The following is an 18,109-nucleotide window of genomic DNA, read 5'->3' as shown; positions in this document are numbered from 1 at the left end:
TACGCAACAGCTTGGCCCCGAACACTAAATTCACGAGCCTAGTCTTCAAAATCACCGCCCCAATTTTATCCGAAATACGGATTCAGTCGCTTCAGGTCGCTTTACTATTTATTGGACACAGAGTAGATATATGGATCGTTTTGTATTTATGTTGTTGTTGTTAGACTTTTCTTCTTTTTGTTACCGAATAAAAAAAATTGCTGTTCTCATAACTGCTAGACCAATTGTTTTAAATTATCCAGTGCTTAAAGATTGTATTTTTCGCTAAAAGGCTATTACTTTTATTTGTTTATGAATTTTCTATTAGATCTGATATTTCATTTAAAATTCCGCTGTTTTATTTTTTTTATGTATTTTTGACTTTTGTTACAAAAATTTCATAGACAACCTAGATTTAAATATTTTAAATTTTTACTATATGCTTTTTCGAGGTATACTAAAAACTCAGTTTCCGCGTTGAAATTGATCGTAGACAATATGGAAGCCCTATAACTGATCACTTGCACGAATGTGCATCTGCGCCCTGCGGTGTTAATGCAAGCTTCTCAATAAACCTTACCATGTGTGCGAGTCCGTGTGAATTAATTTAATACTTTTAGGCGAGGGAACACGTACCGGTAACATTTCTTTTGACAACACCTTCCAATTTGAATTCTGTGCGTTTTAAACCTCATGGTTTCTCCAATGATTCTGTAATCAGTTATATTTCTTCGAATTTATCAAATATCTCAATGTCTGTTATGCTGATTATGGAGTTGAAATAAACTTATACCTATATACTAAGAAGACTACTAAGGGAAAAGAGTTTTGGCAAAATACACAATATTTATTCATTAAAATATACCAATGATGAAGATGTAACCGTGAAACGTACATGTTCTTAAAATTTCAAGTTTATACACACGTTCTATATCCTATTTTATTCGAAATACAAGCAAACGAAAATACATGTATTTGTATTATTGGAATATTTTAAAAACAATATTTAATATATTCAAAACAATATCTAAACATATATACATAAGTTAAGCGCAAATCATCATTGTCCATCCGTACTAGGCAGGAGTAAATTCGACTTGAAAATAATATAAATCGAATACAAAATAGAACTATTATGTAGTAGTGATATGCTTGACAACATGGGCCGCTTCCACAACTGTTAGAATTGGTCTTCTTACCCGTGGATCCAATACTGGGACTGAGAGCCTGAAAAGAATGTACAGAATGATTATTTTGTTTTGGTAATATTATCATCAACTATAAATACGGAAACATGTGACCAGACACCAGCTTTCGAGCGATTTCCAATTGACAATTCAAGCTCCCACATAACTCTCTGCTTTTTTAGTTTCCAATTGAATTTGTACATCGATTATCACGATTAGAAGTCCATACATCTATTTCCACCTTCTCCCGACCCCAAGAGTCTGCAAACAAGACTCTGGCTCCACAGATCATCAATAGGGGCAAGCCAAACTCTGACTCTGTGATTCTGAATGTGATCAAAGCTATCACAATGTCAAACAAGGTTATAGTTTATCTAAAAACAATGTAATACCAATTCCCATAAAATAAAAATATGATATATCTAATAATATTTACGAGATGAGTTTCAGAAAACACAAAAATAAAACGTTATTCATATCCTACATAGAGGACACAAAGTACAAACTTTGGTGCTCCCGAAGTATGCAAACCAAGATGGCGGACATCGGAACGTAATATGTGTACTAGGTTAGGGTTAGGCGATAATTTTTTTCCAATTTTCCTTATTTTAGTCCTATTATCAGTTCGAAGACTAGCCAAGAGCCTCCCGTAGTATTTATACCTAAATTATGGCCTAACCCTAACCTAGTACACATATTACATTCCTATGTCCGCCATCTTGGTTCGCATACTTCGGGAGCCCGCAAACTTTAGTAGATCAAGTTATTTATCAAAAAATAAATTTGACTTTTCAAATCACAGTTTAATCAATATTTATCCTGGGGGAGAGGAAAGTCGATGAGACGGCTTAACCATAGGGCGAAACACAGCCTCTCGTCCAGTTACCATTCCATGTCGGGTATGGGATTAGTTAGTTATTTGTTATCGGAAGCATGGACTTGATGGTGGAGGAAGCTGTAACCGACCAGCGGTTACGTGAACCATCCTACGGCGGCGAGGAGTCCAGCAATCCTCTCGCACATAACTATCCCTGCATGGGATTTGAACCTGCAAACTCATGCAGAGTTTTCGTATTCCTAACGCGTAGCACGATGAGCCACACCGCATTCACATTCTCTGTCTGAAGCTCTGTTTGAAGAAAAATTATAAAGCAACACATATGATGACAATAAAAAAAATTGTATGTCTATAGGGATTCTAATATTTTCTGGTCTTTACATTTCAGTGTTAGAATGAATGCAATTTTGAAAATGCCTCAAATAAGAACGATTCCCATATGCAAAAATTCTATTGCAAGTCTGGTTGGAACCATTTTCATACCCTAAACTTATTTATGGTATGACATAAAAATGGTTCAATAGCAATACAGACTATGCTGTATGTACTGTATACCGCAAAGCTTAATCAGACGACATGAAAGCCAGATTATGGACCAAAATCCTTTTTTAACCATTCTTTGCACCAATACATTGAATTCTATATACACAAATATTAAAATAAAAAAACAAACCAAATGTTAATGATTATTAAACAAACAGCACAGCAATCATTATCCCTAACAATATATACCATCAGGTTGTTTCCTGGAGGCATCTTGTAATAATAATAACTTGTTTGCGTTTTCAACTCGCGAGTCCATAACAGGAACAGAAAATCTGTGTAGATTTCAGTTTGGAATATAATTTTACTCAGGAGATTTTATTGGAGTTCCAGTACAGGACATTTGAACCGTAGTTTCAGAATATCTAGCTTTTTTTACTAAGATTTATTTTTAAAATATAAAAAAAAATTTTTTTTTGCTAAAAATCTTCCTAACAATGCCCGCTTTTAATCAATAAAATTGTAATTTTAAACCAAAAATAACAAATAAAATTTAAAAAAAAATGAAAGATCTTCATTAACTTATTTGTGTACTTAAAATAATTTTTGATTTTATATAATGTGCAAGTGATCTGAAATAACACAGAATGCTGGAAAAAGAAGAAAAAAAGTAAGTTGTTTTTTTAACTTGATAATATATACATACTTAACGTTAGTCTTGTGGTTGACAACAAACAGTGGATTGCTTTGACTCAATATTTCATCGTTAACTGAAATTCCATCCAAATATTGTTTCAATACTGTACGAAGCTGTTGATTTTCCTAAGGAATAAGAAGATTTAGAAATTTAAAAATTGAAACTTTTTTGGCAACATTTACTGGTAAATCTAACACAGTTTTTACTACATGACAACACCAAAAATTTTACCAGAGATTAATAGTTACGTTCTTATTAGTTAAATTTATATATTCAGTTATGTCAAAAAGTTTGACTAACTTCATGGAATATTTACTCAAATTTTTTTAAAAGAATTTACACGCAGTGAGGTAAACTCACTCAAAAATAAAGCGACACTCATCTCGTAGCAAAGTTATGGGTGACTACGGAAATCTGAAAAGCTAATAAAATCAATATATATTTTTGATGGTTTATTTTGCACCAAAAAATAGCAATTGGCACAAGACTTGAGGAATATGAAAATAATATTAAAAATTAGTAAATTACTTGTGCCAATGTTTGTTTTTCTTTATCAAGAGCTAGTTTATCCAGCAGAACTTTATTATATCGTTTCCAGAAATTTTCCAAAGCATGATATTCATGCATTATTCCGGATAATGGTTCACTTGGTTCTTCCATCATTGCAGCCTAAAACACATGAAAAGAATAAGTTATAGTTTATAAGCCTATCAACACTCTAGAGCAGGAATGGGCAAAGTTTTTGGACCATTTTGCCCATTCAGACCATAAAAGTGTAGCGTAAAAAGTTCCATTTTAGGAAGACTGTTACAAAAGGGTAAGTGGAAACAATAATCCTTGTGCAAAAACTCAATGTAATCGAAACTCAACAAATTCCTGGAGCTATTTTTTTTTTAGCTAAAACAGCAAAATTTGGTTTTAGTTTGAGTGTGGCCATTGTCAAAACAGGTTTGGGATTTCAATAACAATTAGTATGGAGCACATGCAGAATTGATTGAAAGCAAAAATTTATGACAGCATCAGGCGGGCCAGTTGAAACACCCAATGGGCTGTATTTTGCTACTCTCACTCTAGGACTGACATGAGCAAACTACCAGCCCATGTCAGCCCTAGATTGAGAGTAAATTTACAATCAACTATGGTTTGAAAACAATTTCGCTACAGACCCCGGGTTCAAATGAATCCAAATCTCGCCTCCAATTCCGAGTTCTCAAAAATATCAAAGTAGGGGAAAGTGGGGAAGGTTGGGACACTTTTTTTCTTTTGCATATTTTGAGCCGTTAATTCTGCATATTCACTTGAGTTTGCGGGGCGAATGCTTAGAGGGGTAAATGTAGTTATTATTATAAAATATTGATGTCGACTTCCTATTCGGAGACTCCGACTCAAAATTTGACTTCAATGAAAACATGCCTAACTCAGACTCCCCACACATCCCTGCCTGACGCTAACGAAGGGTGTGATTAAAACAAGAAAATGAGTAAAAAGTTAGTTTCGTTTCTTGTATAATCATAATATAAAATGAACATACATCAATGTCTTCCTCTTCTTCTTTTGTTAAACTCGATGCAAAAAATGGCAATACTTTTTCTTCCTCTGTTTCCAATTTTCGACACATTTCTGCAAGCTTGAGTATTCTATCTCCTTTCTCATAAACTCTGTAACAAATATCACCAATTACTAGTCACTATGCCATGAATTAAATATTAACTTCAATTAGCAGTGGATTTCAAATATTATCAATGACGATGACGAAATTTCCATTATAACGTTTGATGCTATCTGCAATAATAAATTTTACATCAACAGTACTTTCCACAAAAAATTAGATGATTATAGTATGTTCATAGAGTTTATATGTAAATTTTGAACTGAACAAGAAGCATGCTCGGCCAAAGATACTTTTATCAAAAACAAACAATACTGATTTGTGGAGACAATATTTTTTTCGAAAAAATAAAGGATTTGCTGTGTTGGCATCACAAGTTACACATTTTCTTACACTAAACCTGTAACAGCGTTATAGGTGTCGCTGTTTGAAGACCTCATGAGGTCCCTCGTGACTCCTGTCACACACATAACGTTATTTGTATATTTATTTTCAGTATCAATTTCTGTGCACTTATTTTTTGTAATGACAAATAAACAATTGGCTGATTGACTAAGATATCAGTGGCTCCTTCTACGAAGCCTTGTTTTGGTCAGAGAAGGGTAAATAGGTGTCATAAAAAGTATTATGCAATGAAATGTTCCTCAGCATACTTTATACCTTGATAATGTCTTTATGGAGTTGTTACTTTGCAAAGTCAATGTTGTTAGTTTTACTCTATCTCTTTCTCTCTCTGTGTTCATTTCACTTTTTAATTCTTGAAAATGTCTTAAAATCAGCTCCCTTTCTTCTTTCAAATGGCGATTTCTCTCTTCACACTCTCTCGTATTTTGCTGCATTTTGGCTCTCAGCTGCATTATCGTATCCTGGTAATAAAAAGATACATTTTTATCAGAAAAAAACACTATAAAAATTGAATATATAATACATACAAATCTTCCAGTGATAAATTTACCTGTATTCTCTGTAATTTCTTCATTTGCATTTCAATTTCTTTTGCACTTTTCTCATCTTTCGATTTCAAATTTTCGAAAGCAATTTTACGTTCCTCTGTCGTTTCATTGTAGCTTTTCAAAGCAGCTTGAAATTGTTTCCACAAAGCTTCTACAGATGCTTCAAGTTGAATACGTAAAGCATGTTTTTCTTCTAAATTCTGTAAAAAAAAAATGGCAAGAATATAAAGTACAAGAATTAGTGATTTTAATAGTTAAGACATTCATTTGATATTGTAGACAAAGATTTGGGGAAAGAATCTTGGAATAAAACAGAAACTTCATGATTATCCTGATGGAGAGGAAAGTTGATAAGACTGCTCAATGATATGACGAAACATGAACCACTGTAATTTAGTTCAGAAATCCTCTCACCACGAATTATCCCTGAGGGAATAGAACAGGGAAACATGCGCTCAGAGATGCAATGTCAAGTGTGTTCATGTTTAGCATGATGTGGCGCCAATCGTTAAATTAAATTACATACAGCAACAGCATGAGTTTGAGAATATATCACAATAAACATTAATCAACTTGCAGTACAAATGCTGATAAAAAGACCAGTATTACCAAGAATTGAAAAAGCGCAAATTATTCATACTGCAATTATTCATACTGCAATTATTGAAAATTGACAATATATAAACCACTGTTGTTTACACTCTGAACGTGGTTTAAATACAGTAAATGCATTGAATTTCTCGAATCTCGAACCTTGTTTTTAATTTCATCTCTCATGCTTTGAAATTCTTGTCTGGCATCGGATTCTCTCTCTGAATAGTTTTGTTCCATTGCAAACGAAACATCTTGAAGCATTTTCTGTTCAGTTTTTCTGTCTGTTGTCACCTGCAATCATAAAAAAGCTGACATAATAAACCCTAGTGAACAAGCCAATTTTGTTTTTAAAGAGATTTTGCCCAAAGCAGCGCCAAGCACTCTCACTCCGAGGTAAATAGTTATGGGTTATTTGATAGCGATGAGCAACTGAACAATACAGAATTATGGTTGTATGTCAAATGTTAGTAAATTCCGATTAAAACCTTACTTCAAGTCATCCAAGTCAATAAAAACCAGAAATGATTAGTGAATTCCGCACAACTGGAGTTCTTAGAAAAAAATAAAAATCTTTTTGTCTTGAGGGAACACTGACATATAATGGAGGAGATCTCACAGCTATCAGAGTTAGACGACTGAAAGGTTTTATAATATTATCATCTGGCATGGGACTTACCACTATATCAGTTAATCCATAACTGACTTCAGAATATTTTTGCCAGCAATTTACTTTTAGTTTGCTTCAATTTTTCAGTGATGCACAGGCCTACCAATCAAGATTTACTAAAAATCATTGATGGGAATATGAAACTAACATACTTTATCACCTTCATCTTCAAATTCTTTCTTTATTGTGTTCAATTCATCATTATATTCACATTTTAAACGATCTAATCGACTTCTCTGAAGATCTAGTTTGAAAAATTAGAAATTAAAAGCAAAATTGAAGAAATACATTCGCACTTATTTGAATCTAGTAGTGAATTTTTTTAGGTTGAAAATATTTCCTAGATCAAGTGAAAATAAAAAAAAAGATAATTTTGACAACATTGTACCATTATCAACATTCAACACCAATGAAAATACCTATATCCATCAATTTTATTGTCATGGCCGTGATAGTTAAAGTGTGAGACGTAACATTCCATGCCCACCAGGCAACCAGGGTGTAATAAAATGAGTAGACAATGCCTTACCTGTTGTGGTCCTTTCAAATATTATGAGCTTCTTACATGCGGCTTCTTGTACAGGGCATTGTTCAGAGCAAAAAGCGTGAGTATTTGATAATGGAGAAGCTATCATTATTTAGAAAGATCGGAATCTTTCCGTATCGGTATTTCCCGATTTTCTCAATTGCGCAACAATATTGTAACAAAGTGAAATTTGATATCTCTTGCAATATATGTTTTCACAAATGGTTTTTCTTATAAGATAAATTCAATATCAAACAATATGCATTGAGGTTGATTGCAGGATTACAGTCTTACCAACAATATCATCAATATTCTGTATATGACTTCGTAATGCGACTGCATATTGCTCTTCTGCTTCTCCTATATCAGTAGCCAGGGCTTTTATAACACTGTCCTTGCGATCTACCACTCGTTCAAATGTTTGGCTGAGAATTTCTATATCCTGGATGAAAAATTATTGAAATATAAAGAGTAATACAAATGCACTAATTAATTAGCTTATATTTTTACTCTGTACTCTTCAGGAAGTCAGTAGAATAAAAACTATAGCATTTAAAAGTATGAGAGAAAGTTGAATGTATCATCTTATTGAAAAAAGACTGCGAGGAAATAAAGCTGGTTATCAAACAATGACTCTCAAAATTTTAAAATGATCTAAATTTATATATTTCTGCACTACATAATATTTCAATCTTGATTTTCGTTGTAAAAATAGAAAATTTTACTAAAAACAAAGATTCTTCGGGTCTCGTGTAGTTTCGTACCTAACGTACTTTTAGTGGGCGTAGCATAACAATTTTTTGATTACGCCATCCAAAAATTAAATCACTACATCACAATCACGGCATAGAGCTTGCCAAATATACGCACGATCGACCGAAACGGCATTAGCACCGACGACGTTATCGGTCTCTCTCCTATTGGAATCGTTTTGACAAGAAACAAGAGAACTAACTGTTCGATTTCGGGTGCTCGTTTGCGCGTCTTGGATGGCAGTTCGTATAGCTTGAAGGGCTCTATTACGTCACTGTGACGTCGTAATGACGTAATTTTTGGATGGTGTAGTCAGGTGGGGGTTAGGATTGATACGTGAAAAAATTTTCATGCTACGCCCACTAGATGTATGTTAGGTAAGAAACTACATGAGACCCGATTCTTCAATCGAATATTTGTAGAAAAAATTTGAAATTTCATTCAAATTGAAGAAAAAAATTTATGAAATATGCCACATACGATATGCTAAACTTATGCAAATTATTTCTGTTGTATAACAATAATAATAAAAAAATTACCACCATACCTTACGAAGATCTTTTGACTTGCTATCTCTCATTATTTGTCTCCATTGTTGATTTAATCTATTCAGATTAACCTTCGTGCTTTTTTCTTCTTTCCCCAATTTGTCCTTAGGAGGAAAAAAATTTATTTCATATTCACTGTATATATATTTCAAGCATTTCTATTATTACGGAGGTCCATACCATGTATATGGAACAATGAAGTAGGCAACAATCAAGTTTAATATCTCTCTTATTTCTTTCTTGTTTTACTTTTTAATCTCTTTCAGTACTGATATTTGAAAATTCACAATAGATTTTTACATTGGTGTGTTAACGTTTTAGTAGATTTTACTAGATATATGTTTGAGCATGGAACGGAAACATGCATTCGCACCTCCTACTAGGATTTTTCGGACTGTTTGTTTACATGCCTCATCACACGCACAGCGGATATTTAATTCACTTTTTTGTTTTTGAAAAGATTGCACGCAACCTGATTACCAAGTGAAACGCCTGAGTAATGACTGCCGTCAATATTCACGTTTATTTGTTTGTGTTTGTGACTCGTTTCTTTCTTTTTTGGTAAGTGAACGCGTTTAATACGTTTTAAACCTATTTTATTAGGTTTTGTTCACTTTCCAGATTCTTCGCCTTAATCTTTTGTGTATATGTGTTTATTTTGTTTTTGCGAATGAATCGAAATAAAATCTTATCTTAGCTTATCAAAATTACAACCAGCTATACTACTTACTGAATCCATCGCAAAATACTACAAACAATGCAAAACAGAAGGAAATAGCGCAAAATTAAGAAAAACAGCGCAGAACAGAAGATAACCGTTGGAGACAAAGAAACACATCATGGAAGGAAAGAATATCAGAATATAGTGCAAAACAGGAGAAGACAGCATAAAATAGAAGAGGCAGTTAGCTGTGTTTCGTGTGTCTATAGTAAGAGGTAGACCCAAATTACAAAACCCTGTCTGCCTGTCAGCACTAAATCGATAATACAGTATTAATGAAGCCTTGTGCTAAGCGTTAGGAATACACTCACCACCGCACCGCCGATTACCCTATGTGAAGTTGCAGGTTAAAATTCCATGGGGGGATAGTTATGTGAGAGAGGATTGCTCGACTTCTCGCCACCACGGCTTCCCCCACCATCAAGTACGGTACCGGTACATACTTCGAAAACAAATGGTTGGCTAACTAATACCCGACATTGACTGGTAACCATACGAGAGGCCGTGCTGTAAAATCCTATCCTATCCTACTGTCCTAGGCTAACCTTTAAAAATTGCATCAGCAAATCTTCTTTCTTCTTCCTTAATTCTTCCTCTGCAAGAGCTTTTTGTTCAAGAAATAGAATTCTCTCTTCTTCGCTCATTTTTGCCAATTTACCCCCCTTCTTTTTCCCAGACTTTTTCTTTTTCGCCATTTTGTAATTCAATTTCGAAATTTAGGGAAATTAGACTAAATAACAGACTGGGAATAAAAATATATACATTTTAAGATAAAATATAACGTTATATTATTTTACACCTGACCGTAATGCCACTAACGCAAATCGAAATGGATAAAGGTTACAAGCAGAGTAGACAATGCGCCATGAGACAGGCACCGAGAGAACGGCAGACAGATATTACAGAACGCAAGTAAAGTTGTGATTTTGTCTCCATAGAAACCACCACTTGAGGTCGAATCGCCTTCCATTTCAGCTTTCGACAAAGCAGTACATTTATTTATGGCAGTACCATATTATATAAAGGCATTAGCGGTTACCGTGTTTTCCCCAAAATAAGACCCACTCTGAACTAAAAAATGATTTTAATATAAGCCCTCCCGTTAAAATAAGACCTCGGTGGTACCGCAATATTTTTTCGCCTGGTCTATACGATAGCAAGAAATCTATCCTACACGTAATAATAATATTAACAAGCATATTTTGATTTTTACGCAAAAAAAATCATACATACAAAATCATACATTTAATACATGTAAATATGCATGCGCCAGTTTATCCACATTCTACACACAAACATATATTCAAAAGACAAAGACACGAACGGGTATCGTTCGGGCGTCAAACTTGTGTAACATAAACAATCGGTGGGTCCCAATTAATAAATACACTTTGATAGGATGGAATGCATGACTATGGTATGTGTATCCAATGACAGTGGTTTTCCTACAAAAATATGGATTGAAAAACACTCGTTGACGTGAAATGGTGATGCAGTAGTTCAATTTCATTGCAAAAATAACACGCTTTTTAAATAAAAGCGTGTTATTTAATGTGTCGGATATCGGTATTCATATTTTGTATATTTGAAAATCTCGTAATTCCCTACTTTGTAATTTTGTTTTTGATAAATAAAAATAAATGAAATCCCCCCAAAATAAGCCCTGGTGTTATTTTCCGAAAGAGAATTGAAATAAGACCCTGTCTTATTTTCGGGAAAACACGGTAGTTGAATTTCAGTCTTGTAGTAAGCGTTAACTTATTGCTGCTAATTGACGGTTGATACGGAGAACATCGACTACGCCATTGCCATTGTCCTTGTCAGATATCGTCGCATAAAACATGACAAATAAAAACAAAACATGTTCTACACAATCACGGCTTCAAGAACATTGATTCAGAGATCATCTACTATTCAACGAAAGATTCAGTAAGCATATCGTTCGATTGCATGCCGTTTGGACACATACGATGCTCCCGACTTTGTGACAGACACATGTATATTTGTTATAATTAAGCTTCGGAATTGTTGAGACCTCGGAATTTCATTGCCGAACTGGCAACCAAACCATGAGGAATATTCGAACACTTCTGTTTCTGTCAAAACAAAGATTCCCTGCTCAACCAAAAGCTTCTATTGTTTTTCCACAAGAGGTAATTCGAAACTTCTGGAATCTGCTGAAGAGTAAGAGACTACGGTAACTTGCAATACCCACATTTTTCTGGGCACACCATGTTCAATACAGAAATGATGTTTCCTGCGTTGCTGCAGTCCGATCAGATGTAACACTGTATCCCAAAAAAACACACGTGCCATATTTTCATATTTAGCATTTCATATTAAAATTTTCAGTTGTTTTGCCTAATACAGTAGTCTGGTAAATTTGTATCAACCCTACCCTATTGTGTGCATGGTTTTATGAGGATTCTGTTCCTGTTTTCCGTTATCATTATGCACTTCTTCCCAATAGGACGAATGAGCATTCATTTATTCGGTGTCAGTGTAATTAATGAGGTTATATACCAACCTTCACACAAACCTTGGTAAAGGTTCACTGCATTGGGTTGAGCATGGCTAGTAAAAATAAGCAAAATCGAATATTGTTCAATTCCGAAAATTTATTCAATTCTAAGTTGCTATATGTTCAAAATAGTTCTAATAAGAGAGTGTTATGAGTAGTTTTTTTAGATGATAGCTGACTTCGTTCCGGATTGCCCCACAAAATTTCAACAGGCAGTCACTATACCGGATAAATATTAACCAGGCGTTTCCAGATAATACTGAACATATTGTCTATGCTTGGTCAAGTAAATTATTTAAGCACTAAAGCTAGTTTAAACACTATCTGCTTTCAAATATGAGTACATATCTACAGCTGCTCGATCCCTACACAATTATGTATTTGGATTGATGTGGCCAAACAATTTTCGTGATGACACTGGAATCTTTTTTTTTTCACAGCCTGCAAAACATTTGGTATTTTATTTTTTATTATTGGCATCGCGTTATATCAACATGATCAAAGCCCATCCACCAGAGTTAAAAGAAGTATATGGTTAAAAGGTTGGATTTAAAGTTAAATGGTGGACGATTTGTTACGGGTGTTTTGCGAGGTTTCGATCCTTTTATGAATCTAGTTGTGGATGATGGAAGAGCGCGCAGAAAAGACGGGACGGACCACTGCACCTGTTGGAATGGTGGTCGTTCGTGGAAATTTGATTTTAATGTTGGAAGCATTGGAACGGATGCAATGATTTTAAATTGAACTAATAAAAAACGACAAACGAATCCGATACCCCAATCCATGTTTGTGCATAGACTGTTATGAAACATTAAATCTATTTACAGAGCTTTTTTTCTAGTGTGGCGTACCAAAATTGATATCACCACTCAGGTTCTTTCTGCCAGCTTCTTGGACGTTGTAATTGCTATAGATGTCGATCACAAAGTAATCTTCTTGCGGTTCCAAATACAGCAGAGTAACTAAGTTAACTAACTAGATTAATTATACACCTTAATACAACCAAATACTCCAATAAGAAATACAATAAACAAATAAAAACACAGTACAAATACCGTAGGATACATACGAAACCAAAAGATACGGAATTGGTCTATGACGTCACAGTCATGAACTATTTACTTATAATGGGATACTAAAAACCGGGTAAAACATACCTAGATATACATAAGAATAACTAGTATGACACTAAAGATACAACACAAATCCTATCTTATCGACAAACACGTAATATACATGGAAATACGCATAGAAATCACACAGGAAATAAACTGCGAAAATAGACTAGGATAGGATAGGATAGGATTTACATATTTATCCCGGGGGAGAGGAAAGCCGATAAGACGGCTTATCCATATGGCGAACCACGGCCTCTCGTCCGGTTACCATTCCAAGTCGGGTATGGGATTAGTTTTTACTGTATTGTTTGTTTTCGGAAGCATGGACTTGGTGGTGGAGGAAGCCGTAACCGACCAGCGGTTACGTGAACCACCCAACGACGGCGAGGAGTCCAGCAATCCTCTCGCACATAACCATTCCTGCATGGGATTCGAACCTGCGAACCCACGCAGAGTAATTAGAGGTGCGGTGGCGAGCGTATTCCTAACGCTTAGCCCGTTAGGAATACGCTCGCCACCGCACCTCTAATTACTCTGCGTGGGTTCGCAGGTTCGAATCCCATGCAGGGATGGTTATGTGCGAGAGGATTGCTGGACTCCTCGCCGTCGTTGGGTGGTTCACGTAACCGCTGGTCGGTTACGGCTTCCTCCACCACCAAGTCCATGCTTCCGAAAACAAACAATACAGTAAAAACTAATCCCATACCCGACTTGGAATGGTAACCGGACGAGAGGCCGTGGTTCGCCATATGGATAAGCCGTCTTATCGGCTTTCCTCTCCCCCGGGATAAATATGTAAATATGATAAATAGTTACGGAAGTGTTAAATACAAGCTAACTAGTGAACAGAGCTATGCCAAACTGGAGAAATAGTAAACCTATACTACTAATATCATTTTACAACAAGAATTACATAGATTTACGGCATTAAAACACTATAATAATAAATTAATACACCGAGGAAATATCTACACTACCGGCAGTCTGACAGACCAGCAGAAAGAGAATGTTACACAGCTGCTCACTAGTGACTCAAGTGGTAAGAATAAATATGGGCGAACAGAATAAAACAGGGTTATAGACGTGGTCGTCTCATTACTCCCCCCTTTTTCAGATGGGAAATTACAAAGAAATTTTCCATCTTCAAAATTGAAAATCCATAAAAATGTGAAGAAATTGTAAAGAACTGTACACTCAAATGAAATGTCTATCTAAAATCAAAACAATAAATTGTTAAAAGCATGATAAAAGCATTACCACAGTCAAATCAAATGTAATCATCCAAATATCTAGGCCTTCGCCTAGTACGTTGGCCATTATCAGAGTTCGCATCAACTGTAACTTCTTCTGGTACAGTGTCTGGCCTTGAAGAGAAAGGTAATACATCAAAAATATCATGAGCAATCTGCTCATCATTTTCCATAATAGGTTCCACATCAGGTAAAATATCAAATCCAGTTAAGTCAATAACATTGTCTTCTTCATCTTCATGAAGGTAAGGTCTTAACTTGTCAACATGTACAATTCGAGAACGTGTTCCAGAATTCTTCTGAATCCTATACAAGTGATTAGGTAAACAGTCTACAATTCGATAAGGTCCAATCCAAGGAATACTCAGCTTGCGATGCTTTGGTGGATAATAATACCACACCAATTCATCTCTCTGGAAAGTAAGTGGTTTAACACCCAGATCAAAATTTCGCTTTTGTCTGGTTGCAGCAGCATTTAGATGTTGCCTAGCATGAAGAAAAGCTTTTTCAGTTGCACAGGAAAACCATTCGACAAACTCAGTGTAACAAGAATGAGTTGATGACTCTGGTTTGCCAAACATAACATCAACAGGCATCTCGATTTCTCGTCCAAGCATTAACTTGTTCGGTGAATATCCTGTACTATCATGTACAGTGGAGCGATATGCCATACAAAGATATGGGAGATGGTTGTCCCAATCATTTCGATTCTCATTTACAAAAGCTTTCAACATCTGCTGTATGGTCCTGTTGAAACGTTCAACTTGTCCATCTGAACGAGGATGATATGGAGTTGTTCGAGTCTTTTGAATCCCGTACAATTGACACATTTCTGAAAATAATTTTGATTCAAAGTCTCTTCCTTGATCTGAGTGGAGAATTCTTGGTACCCCAAATCTCGAAAAGAATTGAGTAACCAATGCATCAGCAGTGGTGTCAGCTCGCTGATTTGGTAAAGCAAAACATTCCACCTATTTAGAGAAATAGTCCGACAAAACCAAAATGTGTTCATTTCCATTTTCAGTTACAGGCAATGGTCCAAGAAAATCAATGGCGATCCTTTCCATAGGAGCTCCAGATATAAGTTGTTTCAAATCTCCCTGTCTTCCTCCGTAAAGCATCTTGGTCGAAGCACAAGACTTGCAAAATTTGCACCATTTGAGAATGTCCCTTTTGAAACCAGGCCAATAAAATCTGCGCCTTATACTCTTGAAAGTTCGATTGGCACCAAGATGACCTGCAGTGCGCAAAGAATGGAGCTTATGAAACAAGTCCTGCCTCAAATTTGATGGAACAATCAATTGGATATGCGATTCCTCCGATTTACAATCAGGAATCCAACGACGATAGAGAAGTCCATTATCTACAAAAATCAAGTCCCACTGCGACATTAAACGTTTGGTCACTGTTGATTCAGGCATGTATTCTTGAATATCAGGTTTCTGAGCAGAAAGTTGTTTCCATTTCAAAACAGCAGAAATATCTGGATCTTCACTTTGCCAAGATTTAATTTGCTCATCTGTGTATGCATCTAGCCAATTACAATCAGAGCTGTCTGGTGATGATTGACTGGGTTGTTTTGATATTGCACTTACAATAACATTGCTCACAGCCACATCACCATTGGTACCACAATCAGAACAATCTTCTCGTTTGCATTTGCGAACTTGGCGTGACAATCCATCAGCATTGCCATGTTTCACGCCAGGTCTGTGTTCAATCTTAAAGTCATAAGCGCCAAGTGTTAATATCCATCTTGCTAACATTCCTTGAGGTTCACGAAAATTGATCAACCATTTCAGAGCAGCATGATCTGTGCGAATTCTGAACGGTCTCCCGAGAAGAAAATGACTGAAGTGACGAACAGCCCACACCACAGCTAATAGTTCCCGGTGTGTAGCACAGTATCTACGTTGAGACTTGGACATAGTCTTACTGGCATAAGAAAGTACACGTTCATGCTCGTCCTGTACTTGAGATAACACCGCACCAATTCCAAAACCACTGGCATCAGTATCCAATACAAACTCGCCGACTGTTCTAGGAAAGCTAAGAATTGGAGCTGATGTCAGACAATGTTTCAACGTCTCAAAAGCCTTTTGACATTCATTACTCCATACAAATGGAATATTCTTCCTGGTCAATCGAATAAGAGGTCCAGCAATTGTTGAATAATCCTGAACAAACTTCCGGTAGTAGTTCGCAGTACCAAGAAAACTACGAATATCACTAACAGTGTTGGGAGTTTTTCATTCTTTGATAGCCGCAACATTTCCAGGGTCGCAACAGACACCTTCAGATGAAATAAGATAACCAAGATAAGAGGTGCTTCGACGGAAAAGTTTACATTTCGAGGGCTTCAAGCGTAAACCGGCACGGCGATGTCTTATAAAAACTTCCCGAAGATTTGAGAGTGCCATTGAGAAATCACTACCATGAGCCAAAACATCATCAAGAAAATTGAAACACCCGTTCCACAGGAGATCACCAAGGATATTGTCCATCATCCGTTCGAATGTTGCGGGAGCATTCGCTAACCCAAATGGCATCACTACGAAGTGAAAATGTCCACGTCCAGGAATGCTGAATGCTGTCTTTTCACGGTCTGCAGGATCAACCTCCACTTGCCAATATCCGCTTGCGAGATCAAGAGTTGAGAACCATTGTGCTCCGTTTAAGGACTCAATGATATCCTCAATACGCGGCAAGGGATATGCGTCCTTGTATGTGACGTCATTAAGCAATCTAAAATCCACGCAAAATCTGGTAGAACCATCCTTTTTGGGAACTAGGACAATGGGAGAAGAATATGGGGAATCGCTGGGTTCCATGACACCATGAGCCAGCATATTATCAACAGCTTCTTCGGCTATCTTCCTACGCGCCCACCCCATTCGACGAGGAGCCTGCCGAATCGGCTGTGGTGTGGTTGTGATGATCCTATGCTTTGCTGCTGAAGTACGGCCAAGTTCACCATTTGGCCCTACAAATACATCATGGAATTCGGAAATCAAATTGACCAACTGTTCACGTTGATTCGGGTTTAGATCGTCAGCGGAATTGACCATGTCATGTAGATGTTCTGGTAATTCAAAAGCTATAACCCTTTCGGATTCGTCCACTTGAATCTGTGCTACTAGTTGAGGGTGTGCGATACCAATCAAAGATCCAGCCCTGATCTTAAGTTGTCTGCCTTTTTGGTTGACTGCTAGTACCGGAACAATGGACTTTCCTGGGTCCACCACAGAAGAGATCAGCTGAACGCCATCAGCAAGGAAAGAAGAATTCAGCGGTTCAACAAGAGCAGCAACGTCAGACGAGATGTTTTTCGGCCATGGGAGACTAAGTTGTGCAGGGATAACAACCTTAGAATATGGCAGTATCGTAACATCTTCCCGAACAGTTACTCGGCAACACGGTACAGACTTTTCAGTAAACAGTTTGATTTCATGACCCCCTATCATCATGTGTCCCGATGATAAGTAAAGAACACAGTCATGTTCTCGGAGATAATCCATCCCTAAAATACCATTAGTCATGCCTAAGTTGGCAACAATCACAGTGCGTCGTGATACAAACGAATCAATCGATAAATCAACCTCCAATGTACCCAGTGGTGATAAATCATGCCCTCCAACTGCAACAAGAGATTCTTCGAGCGGTGC

At 36.3% G+C, this 18,109-nt stretch overlaps 1 protein-coding gene across 2 annotated transcripts; it reads right to left on the bottom strand.

Moving 5' to 3' along the window:
• Positions 1-810: 810 nt before the first annotated feature.
• On the bottom strand, positions 811-13,105 carry LOC120344923 (dynein regulatory complex subunit 2-like). 2 transcript variants are annotated; one of them, XM_078111502.1, is made up of 13 exons: positions 13,069-13,105; positions 10,101-10,297; positions 8,834-8,938; positions 7,828-7,975; positions 7,160-7,251; positions 6,500-6,631; positions 5,749-5,946; positions 5,454-5,659; positions 4,716-4,842; positions 3,713-3,853; positions 3,194-3,309; positions 2,737-2,822; positions 1,158-1,206 (listed from the first exon to the last, which is right to left on the bottom strand). In XM_078111502.1, exons 2-13 carry the CDS (start codon positions 10,248-10,250, stop codon positions 1,175-1,177), a joined length of 1,533 nt encoding a protein of 510 aa, XP_077967628.1. In that variant the 5' UTR covers positions 10,251-10,297; positions 13,069-13,105; the 3' UTR covers positions 1,158-1,174. The 2 variants fall into 2 exon arrangements, with proteins under 2 accessions (XP_077967631.1, XP_077967628.1); XM_078111505.1 differs by lacking the exon at positions 2,737-2,822 and having other exon boundaries at positions 811-1,206; positions 13,069-13,104.
• Between the last annotated feature and the right edge of the window lie 5,004 nt (positions 13,106-18,109).

The sequence above is a fragment of the Styela clava genome, chromosome 1 (assembly GCF_964204865.1).
Source record: "Styela clava chromosome 1, kaStyClav1.hap1.2, whole genome shotgun sequence".
In the NCBI taxonomy this organism is placed as follows: domain Eukaryota; kingdom Metazoa; phylum Chordata; class Ascidiacea; order Stolidobranchia; family Styelidae; genus Styela; species Styela clava.
Note: the sequence above shows the minus strand (reverse complement) of the source record. Positions and strands in the feature narration are given on the sequence as shown.

Coding starts and splice junctions, on each gene's coding strand:
- LOC120344923 (XM_078111502.1), bottom strand. CDS start 10,250: ATGGCGAAAAAGAAAAAGTCTGGGAAAAAGAAGGGGGGTAAATTGGCA. Junction 3,854..4,715: donor AAGAAGAGGAAGACATTGAT/GTATGTTCATTT, acceptor CATGTGTTTTAG/GCTGCAATGATGGAAGAACC. Junction 1,207..2,736: donor CTCCAGGAAACAACCTGATG/GTATATATTGTT, acceptor CATTCTTTTCAG/GCTCTCAGTCCCAGTATTGG.